The sequence below is a fragment of the Tigriopus californicus genome, chromosome 5, assembly GCF_007210705.1.
Source record: "Tigriopus californicus strain San Diego chromosome 5, Tcal_SD_v2.1, whole genome shotgun sequence".
In the NCBI taxonomy this organism is placed as follows: Eukaryota; Metazoa; Arthropoda; class Copepoda; order Harpacticoida; family Harpacticidae; genus Tigriopus; species Tigriopus californicus.
The window spans coordinates 1,805,601-1,816,622 of record NC_081444.1 but is presented as its reverse complement, the minus strand read 5'-3'; the positions used below and the strand labels follow the sequence as shown (position 1 = coordinate 1,816,622).

Below are 11,022 nucleotides of genomic sequence, written 5' to 3'. Positions count from 1 at the left end.
GACAGATTTGCCATTGGACTTTTGGTAGATTCGCAGGTTTATATGATGACACTGCTTATCTGCTACGATGTCTCCTCTATGGAAGTTTTGGGTTATTGAGTTACGTGGAGACGGCTATCTTCTTAAAATCCTTGATTGTGTTTCTCAATATGCTTTTCAACAAGTTTAAGGTGTTTTGCCAAGAGAATTGTAAGTTTCTTGGAGCTTTCTCTACAGGTACGTCATTGTATTTCGATGAAGCCTTGTCATTCAAAAAAATATTTATATACCATGAAAAATGTTTTGTTTATGGAAGATACCAGGGCACTTGCTCCTCCTGCTAAACAATGAAAACGGCATCAAGCCAATAATGGTTGGCCATTCTTTATCGACATGGAGCTGGTAAAAAAAATGTTTGGAAAAGCACTATAATTACAGGAATAAAAAGAGTGCCAATGGCAACCGAAACGAATTAATGTGTCAGGGTGTATGATCTGCTGGAAGATTTGAACTCGATGTACTCTTCGCTCTGAATCGCTTATTTGAGACGCCTTTGATCACTTCTATATACGACTGAGATTTGAGGTTCAGGTGCATTATTCAGTAGAAGATTAGAGGTTTAGTGAGCCGAAGATGGGAATACTGATTCAAAATGTAGTTTGATTAAGATCTTGATTATGGCATTGCCGTCAGCTCCACAGTTCAGAGGCAATGAATATTACTCAGCTTTAACCCAAACTATTATTCTGTTTTGACAAACTGTTTGACTGAGCATGTTTCCTAAGCGTGGAGAATTAAGAAAAAAAACCTGTGTGATTCCGATTTAATGAAGAAGTAGACATGCATTGCTTTTCGTAGATGATCAAGCATTCATTTGATTTAGCATCGGATAGAAAATAGTAGTGATTTAGAATTTGGAATTTCCTGGTTGACTCTTTGACTGGCTAAGTGATTTTAATTTCTTCAAACATACATTGCGACGAATCAGACTATTTGCATTTCATAAATCAATATATGCAACATAGGCTAATGCGTTTATCAAGCAACCACGAATCACTTGGCAATAACTTATGCATTCTAATCTGAAGCTTTACAACTTTTTGCGTTGTCAAACGAAATGTCTTCGTAGCTGTTTATCAAATTAAATCAAATCTAAACGCTTCCAAGGAGTACGCAAGTATCAGTTTCAAGTTAATATTGTTTCTCATGGAAGACTGTCGTTCCATGCGAATGAAAAATATGTCAATCTTCGTAACTATTCCCAACAGTACAAGGTAAAAATCTTATTCACTTTACTCAACTTGATTTTGTTATCTTATTTGATTGACCAACAAGAGTTGGCGGATCTGATCAGCCCTTGAATGTAAGATTCATTAGGAGTTTTAGTCAAAAACTTGTCCAAGCCTGACTTAAATCCTGCTACTGGATCATCATCTACATACGTACTTGCTACGAATATCTGAGGGCAGCAAATTGAACGATGAAGGAGCCCGAGAAGGAAGAGATGTGGACTTCATTGTTCGAACTAGCCTGAATTCTCGAGGGCTTGAAGGTGCTCTCAAAACGCACATTAAGCCTCTGCGGTCACTGGAATTGTCCCTCAATCCTGGGTTGGGACAAAGCTCATGGATACTTTTGAAGATGTACAGTATCATATCTTTCGTACCTTCTCTGAACACTGTACAGTCCCAACTTTTTAGCCTCTCCCAATATGAGAGCTCTCTCAATCCTGTGATCTTTGGACTTGTTCGACCTTTTGCAAACCTGCTGAACTCATTGGAGCCCAAATGGGTGAAGCATATTCAAGATGTGGCTGGACAATCGACTTGTACAGAGTTAGCATCGTGATGCTATCTCTGGACTTAAACGTGCGATATATCCAACCACACATTTGAAAAGCCTTACCCACTTTCAGCTGGATATGCTCATCGAACTTTCCATTATTTTGGAGGACTACACCTAGATCTTTCATAGATGAGATTAAAGGAGTTGACCCAAATGTCATTGAGCGGAATTTCATTCCGTTCATGGCCATATTTTTCTCAGTTACCCAAGAGTAGATTCGATTTAAGTCCTTTGCAAGGCTACTGGAATCTTGGCCATTCCTACCAGAAACTAACTTTGTATCGTCAGCATAAGAAGAGAGACTGGCAGTGATACTAAGCTTTTGAAGCGGGGCAACGAATATTATAAACAAGAGGGGCCCTAAGATCGAACCCTGGGGAACACCTGACTTGACATCATGTATGTCACTAAGGGATCCCTCAACCTTAACCAATTGCTTCCTACCAGAAATGAAACTTTTTAACCAATTGAGAACCCTGCCTTGGATCCCAATTTCATGGAGCCTGTTAACTAAAAGCCCATGATCTACCTTGTCAAAGGCCTTGGCAAAGTCGAGATAAACTACATCAACTGATTCATGACTCTCTAGTCCCTCAATAACCCGCTCAATATGTTCAATCAGTTGGGTAACCGTGCTAAAATGTGCTCGGAACCCATGCTGGCTAGGAGGAAGGACTTCATGAATATCAAGAAATTCAACAAGTTTGAACTTCATGATCTTCTCAAACACCTTCGCAATATTCGAAGTGAGAGAAATCGGCCTGTAATTACTGGGGAGCGACTTATCTCCCCCTTTAAAAATTGGAACAACATGAGCTAACTTTAGTGAAGATGGAAACTTGCCCTGATCCAAGATGCAGCGCATCAAGTACGAGAAAACAGGAGCGAGAACCAGTGAGCATCTCATCAGAAACTGAGATGTCACACCATCAGGACCAGGAGAGCTGGAAAGCCTCAAGTCCCTTATGGCCTCTAAAGCATCTTGATCTGTGACTACAAGATCATCTAAACGCTCAGCTTGACTAACCATGTCAATCTCAACAGACTCATCTTCAGAGCAATGAGCTGTTGCTTCCGAACTCAGTGGGGTTGAAAACACACTAGAGAACTGATCTCCAAGCATGTTAGCCATAGTCTCTACATTGCGAATGGCTGCCCCATCAACCTCAAAAGGCCCAACAGAGTGTTTCATTTTTCTCTTAGAGTTCGCATAAGAGAAAAATGCCTTCGGATTCGACCTGACCTCCTGAACCACCTTACTCTCAGTTTGTAACTGGTCATATTCGATGGAGGCCTTAATCTTACCCTGAACTACGTCCAACTTTTTTTGGAGACTAGCCACAATTACTGGATTCGAAGTGCTCTTCAGCCTTTTTGCTAGTTTGCAACTCTTTTTGAACAAAGTCTTCCTATATTTTGGAATTTTTGTCCGTGTACCACCTAGCGGAACACATTCAGAGATTGCTAAACTGGAGCAAACTTCCTTAAAAACTGAAACTAACTTATCAATGGCTGCATCTATGGACGATTCCTGTTTCAGAATTGAAATCAGGTCAAGTTCTTCTAATCTTTCTATAATCAACGGCCAATGTTCATCTTTGAACTTGAACTTAGCCAAACCGACCTTTTTGGCCGGTTTTACTCTAGAGCACGCCGGCTTTTGAGTTATGGTCGACCCTATCTCAAGAACATGATGATCTGACAGATTACTAGGTGTCACATGGACATACTGGATCAGATCAGGGTCATTGGAAAAAAACAAGTCAAGAACGTTATTCGCTCTGGTCGCTACACCAACATGCTGAGAGAGATTGCGCAAGATCGCAAATTCCTCCAGCTTTTCGAACGACAGAGACGTCGATTTCGATACGGGAATATACCCATCGGGACTAGCCCCCAATCTGCAACGCAAGCCGGAAAATAAAAGACCCCTACAAATAAAACTTTCGAGCAAACTGCCTAGTCCAACTCATATCCAGTGAATCGGGGAGCTGACATATAAGAGTTTACTGAACAAGATGCGGGCCTAAACATTTTTAACAATATTTGAAAATGTTTCATAGAGGAAATATTTATTCATGTAACATATTATAGTATATTCTGTTCATATGTCACTTTTTTCTTCAATTTTGACCTGGTAAACCATAATTTTACTGCATAGCACTTTCGGATCACTTCAAGAAAATTTCATTGAGGTCCTTGCTTTCAAAAATCGAAAATCAGTAAAAGTTGACTAAAAGCAATAGTTTTCTGCATTTTGTAAACTTTATATATTCATTCAAACTGAACTAAGATTTCGGGAAAAAAATTCTCGACACGGCAGGAGAAGTGGATAGCGCTTCTATGAGTTTTTCTGTTGGAAATTTAAGTCATTGTTTCAGCAAGTATCATCCATTAGAGCAAGGTAAATATAATGTCAAAAAGTACAAAAAAGAAGCATTTGACATTTCATTGTTCTGGGTAGCTACGTTTGATAAGAACTAAAATTGAAACAGGTTGGTCTATCCCGAACCGGGTTTTTCTAGTTTTCATTTTACAGCGGAATAAGAAATGAACGTATGCCTGCCAGCTTATACTCAATCTTGTAGAGCAAGCAGCACTGTCAACAATGTAATGCATTGTTGAGCAACAACATAATGTGTCAATATAATCTTATGCCCTTATATTTTACAATTACAACCAACAGAGACGAGTCGTTCTATCCCAAAAATTGAAATTTTAAAGTTAAGGAAGGGAAACAATGGTCTGGTAATACTTCAAACTTTATCAATTTGGAACCGCGTATTCACTGTCAATATTGCCTATTTGCAAACCGAAGCAACAGTTTTGATGCAAAAAGAAATTGCAGAAAATACGAAAAATTGACCACGGTACCCTTGTTCTTATGTGGACAATCCTTAACAACCATGTAACACAAAGATAAAATATCAGTAAGAGGTTTGTCGCATTTTCAAAAGTAGGGTTCCGTTCTTTAGTTTCTCGTTTTGAAGTCGAAGGACCATCGTTGATTAACCTACTTGATATGAAAAAGCATCACGAGCAAAATGTAGAGACAGGTGCATTCTCCCTTATGCTAAAACTTGCTCTCATCTAGCAACATAAAAAAATTTATTAACACGTTTTTCTTTTGATTCAACGAGCACATTGAACTACATTGTCTTTCAAGTCTATTTAGCAGCAGCCAATGCCAACTTCTGCGTCATTGTCATTCCATCCGATCCGACGTGGAAAGCCTCCAAGTCTCTGAATTTGGTTGCCACCTCTGACTGGCTCAATTGGGTCTCTTTTGTGACGTAGTCAAATATCTTGGGCACGAACTTCGCACAGTCCTCGGGCTGTTTGAACACGGCAATCGATTCGATTTCCACCAACAAGTAGTTCTTGCTCGCCCCATCCAATTCACAGCCCTACGTATAAAAAGGCATAAAATTTTAATCCTCACATCATCATAATTTCCAATCTCCGGGACTCACCATGGCCATCATTTTGTCGGTCTCCAAGGCCCATTTCATGAGATGTGGTGGCTTTTCCAGGACCCCGGATAGATATTGGCAGAATTGGGGCATAAAATTAATCGGAAGTTGGTTGCGACTCAAATTAGTGAGAACCTTCACGAATGGCATGTTGGATTGTGTCTTTTTTTTATCACAGACGGTCACCGAGTCCGAATCACATGTGCAATTGAGCTTAACAGTTGATGTGGGATGCTTGGAGTGTCTGTGTTTCTGTAGTACACAGTCAAGTAATACGTACGAGTCCAGTAGGCGGATGGAAGATAAAGAACTGGTTCTGAAGTGTATGAACGTACTGTATGCTCACAAACTTTACCACAGAGTTGTTGGTAAAGACGAGACTTTGCTATGATTGCAACGATGTTACTTATGTTGTCTCTATAGTTAGGTATTTTGAAGTGTGGCTATAGGTTGTTAAGAAATATCCCTGCGTTTCAAACCCCGCTGGTTTTGCACTTTTATTTGTAATAAGCGTTATCTGTTTGATAGAAAGTTATTGCCCATGGTCCTTCTAAATAAATCTTTACTCGGACAATTTTGAATGTTAGAGTACAATCAGGCTTCAATTTATTTTGATCGACTCAATTTCCTTGGTTGTTCCGATTTACCAAGTTCGTAATCAAAGACAAGGCCAATTGCGGGTTGTCTTGGATGATTCTGGACCCTTGTTCAATCAGATCTCCCAAGGAATTGGCATTCAATCTCGGCAACCGCGTGTTCGATCCGGAGGCGGACTCAACAGCGCCAGCCACGCCATCTAACACATCATCGGGAGTATTTCTGACCACGCCAGCTACACGACCTCCTTGAGAAGCGAGTAGTCGAAGTCCATCCTCCAAACTCGTGGGAAAGCCACTTGGATTACCGTTGTTGTTGTTGTTGTTGCCTCCATCTCCACCGGCGATCCTGGACGCAATCAATGCGGCAATGGTATCGCTCAATCCACCCGAATTGCCATTAGTGCCTCCTACATTTGAGTCAGTGGATGAAGAACGACCGAAACCATCACTCAGAAGTCGGAAAGTATCGCCGAAACTGAATTGGGGAGCACATTGTGAGGAACCAACCACGGCCAACACTACCAACAACTAGAAATAGATTGTATAAGTGACTCTGAAATATCATGTTGGATATAGCTTACACCTACCGAAGCTGCTATTTTCATCATTGAAAATGAGGAGTGAAAAAATTCGGTTCGTGATGTTGGTCTGTCTTTGGTGAATGCGTTGATTCAACTGACAATCTGAAATGGCCGCGATGATTTCGAACAGGAAGTCGTTCAAACAATCATATTATGAACGTACATCAATGATCATGGAGGCAAAATACCAAGAGCAACTTTGTGGTATCTATCTACTTCAAACAGACACTACACTTCCACGACCTGCCTGTTGCGCTACAAAGAAAAACTGGCACAAAGAGGCGCCACAGGTGGGCTCAAGCTGACCCTTTGGTGGCTCATTCTTCCTGGAGTGCTTACTTTACACCATAGATATAAGCCGGGAAGCGCCTAGATACACAGACCGGCACCGTTTGTAGAGATGCAACTGGGCAACTTGACTCCGAGATTCATATATGCGTTATAATAAGAAAGAAATTCCTATTGATTGGCTAAATGCCAGACCAGAAAAAAAGTTTATCTAATTTGTTATTGTCATCTATGAATCTCGATGTCAACTCACTATTCGGACCAAAAGATGGCACCACAAGCATGCGAGTCTCTAGTAGAGCCGCTTTTGATTGCAGTTGCAAGGGAGCTTTATTCGGAGTATACATCATTCAATGTCTTAACATTTACTGAACACTAATATCTTCTAATGTTTGGATCGTAATATGATGATTAATGGTCCTCGCATATGGTTACAATACTGTCTGTAACACTATGAAATGGATGACAATGGCTTACACGTAGATGAACATTGAACGACAATATCAACGTATTTGTGCAGACTTTTAGAGAGATTTTTTTATCTGGGTGTACAAATAGATTGATGGCTGTAAATGCCTGAAATGCTACCTTTATTTGTGAAAGCAAGGTGGTTACACTACGTCGACATATTTACCTTGCCAACTTTTGGATTAACTTTGCAGTAAAGATCGGATCATAAAACCATACAGAAAAATAGGCACTGAATGCTCTCAAAAATAAAACTAAAATGGCGCTCTGAACACGAAATGCCAGCCCGAACTATAGATGTTATATGGCGAGCTTTTGTTAGCTGTTGGTTCGAGTCATTAAATTGAGCAATGGTCTCTCTAGATGTCAATGCCTTTACGTCCATGGTTATTTTAGTACCAACCAGACGTCATTAAAACTCATACCATCTTCCATTATCACAAATTTTCAAGCATGACTGTGATAAGTCGAAGTTCTGGGAATTGAAAAGATGCCCGAACATGTCAATCTTGGGACTTGACACATGTGGAAATACTTTTTCCGTGCTATTTTTGACTTGTTTAGTGCACATTTATGTCGACGATAATAAAATGTCGTGAAATCAATGTACAGATCAAGACCAATTTATGATCTAATCCTTAGGTGTCAGATGGTCTGATAGGAGATGTGGGCTCGCACCTCGGTTTAACTTCGTCATTGCATTAATAAGAGCTCATGATGGTGTGTTCAAGTACATACTATGGTGTACGTACTCTTCGAAGCCTCAAAAGCGACGGGAATTCAGCGCACACATTTCTGCCTTATGGATTCTAGAGATGTCCAAAGACTCACTCCTAGCAGTAAGCCCATGAAACCTCCAATATCTGCCAATAAAGACAACAAAGAATAGGCCAGAACTTGTTCCACTTCATTATAAGATTCTGAATCCATGTAGAATTGGACCCTTGACCCTTCGTGACATCGATGTTGGAACGTCATTTCTGCATTGTACTTGAAGTACGAGCAGGGTAGACGACATTTTGTCAGATTATGAATCTGGTCCATGGTGGATTCGGTTAGAACCTTGTATATTTGCCCGTCCTCCTTGAATTCGGCTTCTAAAGAACATACTGGCTTGTCAATCTGAGCTTCTTCTATCCACGGTGGTCGGCAACCAATCTTTTGAGCCACGTAATGCTCGACACAAGTGAAAAGAGGTAAAGAGTCGTCTGAGCACGGGTTATGATCTGGGAGAAGTTTCCAAGACTCTCTGGTGACTGCAAAGCTGGTTTCGAATTTGGTGATGTCTGAAACAGCGCCAAAGTTCTTTTTGAAAACTCCGGCCAAGTTCATCACGGTGGGAAAGATGACTCGATTATCATGGATGAACACAACAAAGGTGCTCTTGGGAGGTTCGGGCTGGCTGAAAATTACAGGCACCTGGAATTGATTAAGCTTTGTAAGAATGAGAGGTGCATAAGCAATGACAAATTAATATAGCAACTAGGCCCGGAGACTACATATTCCCAGCCCGGTGAGGCGACCCAAACTAAAAGGAGAAGAGCCCCACGTTAGATGGTGAATCAATTTTCAGTGACATGACACGAGCGGAAAAACTGCATAGCCCTGTCTTCATAAGATCTGACATTTTATTGATTACAACAATTTTCAGGATCAGCAGGAGACTTCACATACTAGTCATTTGACAAAAATGCAAATCAAAATGCACATTCCTTGAAAGTAGGGACATCTTATGAAAGCACACATCATGGGTTGGTTGAGAAAGATAATTGTCAATCTCGTTGGTAGGGTGAATTCGTGACAAAAGTTGATTTGCCAACTTCATTAGCTTCCCTACGCGTCACGAAATATGGTCTACGTTCTGCAAGTCAGAGAGAGCTTTGAGAATTAGCCTCTACCCAATATAGGGCGTATTTATCGAGTTATTTTTTTGGGCGAACTATTTCAAAACCGTATGTTTAATAATGTTCCTGGGTAATACTGGCAATCTTGTGCCTTGAAGTTCAGTAGCAGGTACTTTCATTTTAGTTTCGTTCTCGTGAATCGATGTCAAACAGAGGTGTCCGTAAATTTAAAGCCATCATGCCACTTCAATAAATTCCTGATTGTTATATAGTTGACTTACGGCTTCATCAAACCCGATGCGGTTATTTTTAGATGGGGTAATTGTTGCACAAAGCCACACCTCTCGGTCACGGACAAAGCCCCATGTCGTGTGAAATGAAGAGGTATTCCTGGAAGAATAAATGGTCATTGGCATTTGCTTTAGCTTCGAATTAATTGTCAGGGTTTCTTACGCCATGTTCTTGGGATCGACGAACTTCTCGAGTTCCTTGAAATTCTTGTCGTATTCGGTCGAGACATTCAGATTGTAATCTGAAGGAAAACTTGGACAAATTGTGATTGCCATTGGATGTGTGAAATAAGACTTGTTAGCGTTAATCAAAACAGTGGTGCTATTCTTTAAATATCTACAAACAGAAGAGTAGCACTGGCCGAAACAAATTGCCACCAAACTGAAATATATCAAGTGCCAAACGATAACCCTCCAATTAAGAAATGAAGTCATGCCACTTGTGTTTCCTTTCATGGTTAATAATCTACTATTGGACAAGAAAAGTGAAAACATATCATTCATAAAAATATAAAAATCTTCAACCAGAGAACCATTTCAATAATCTATATACTTACATATTTTCAGCCTAAATATTTAAACCTTGGCGCTCCTCTTTATTTCTTTTTCTATTTGAAGAGTTCAATAAGACGACGCCTAGACCCCTACTAATTCACATTTAATGTTGGTAGATCATGGAGCTTATACATGGTGTGTGTACGTGTACATTTGTTTCATTCCTCACAATATTAAGCAATTACGGAATTGTCAGAAATATGAGGAAGTGGACTAAATCGAAGTTCTCAATACAAAAGATTACTTGGGCCCTTGATAACTTTATTGAAATGAATCAGCATCTTCAGCTGCGTTCAGAAGCTAGGCCCCACAAGAGATTCAAATCTGTTTTTTTTTTTGTAATAACATCTTAGATTAGTCCACATTGCCATACGTCTAGTATTTCAATAATTGTTTCACAAAATATGTAACTTGCGGGCGTAAAAAAGATCCCGAACTATTACAATGACTTAGCATTGATCAAACATACCCCAATTTATACATGAGCATAGCTCTAGGCAAAAATCTAATATTTCATGACGTTTCTTTAACTCGGGCAAACGCAAATGAAGTTTTTCAAGACTCCACCTTGATCTATTCATGCAACGGAACAAATAATTTCATTCTAACTTACCTATATACTTACATTTACCTATCTTTGCATTGCATTTTACTACCAAACACAATCATAAAACACTTAGAAATGAGGAAGGCTTTAATGATTATAGGTCCCAAAGGGTTTTTAGCTTTGAATTTATAGTCCATCATTGGTCATAACACATCACTCAGGTGATGACATAGTGACGTTAAAATCTCATGAGCAAAAAGTGTGAATGAGAATTCGTCGTCATAATTTCAGAAAGTGCTGGGGAATTTTTTGTTTTGATTTTTCACTTTTTGTGGAAATTGTGCTTCAAATATTTTTTCAGCACTTCAAAAGTAGGCGGAATTCGACAAATGCGGTTGAGTCTCTATGCAATCGTATTTAAAAGGACTCTCAATAGCTCCAATCAAATGGTACCTTATCAGTCACATAGATCAATGGTATCGATCCAAATAATGGGTATTTATTGTTGGGTTTTAAGGTCGAATTTGTATTTGAGGTAGAATTACCCTGTAAA

General features: G+C 39.7%; 2 protein-coding genes across 2 annotated transcripts; both read right to left on the bottom strand.

Moving 5' to 3' along the window:
• Positions 1-4,915: 4,915 nt before the first annotated feature.
• LOC131880828 (uncharacterized) lies at positions 4,916-6,644 on the bottom strand. The gene is made up of 3 exons (XM_059227537.1): positions 6,484-6,644; positions 5,298-6,424; positions 4,916-5,231 (listed from the first exon to the last, which is right to left on the bottom strand). The coding sequence occupies exons 1-2, from the start codon at positions 6,502-6,504 to the stop codon at positions 5,918-5,920; spliced, it is 528 nt and encodes a 175-aa protein (XP_059083520.1). The 5' UTR covers positions 6,505-6,644; the 3' UTR covers positions 4,916-5,231; positions 5,298-5,917.
• A 455-nt stretch (positions 6,645-7,099) lies between these two features.
• On the bottom strand, positions 7,100-9,786 carry LOC131880826 (uncharacterized). Its single transcript, XM_059227536.1, has 3 exons — positions 9,531-9,786; positions 9,359-9,467; positions 7,100-8,652 (listed from the first exon to the last, which is right to left on the bottom strand). The coding sequence occupies exons 1-3, from the start codon at positions 9,641-9,643 to the stop codon at positions 8,014-8,016; spliced, it is 861 nt and encodes a 286-aa protein (XP_059083519.1). The 5' UTR covers positions 9,644-9,786; the 3' UTR covers positions 7,100-8,013.
• Between the last annotated feature and the right edge of the window lie 1,236 nt (positions 9,787-11,022).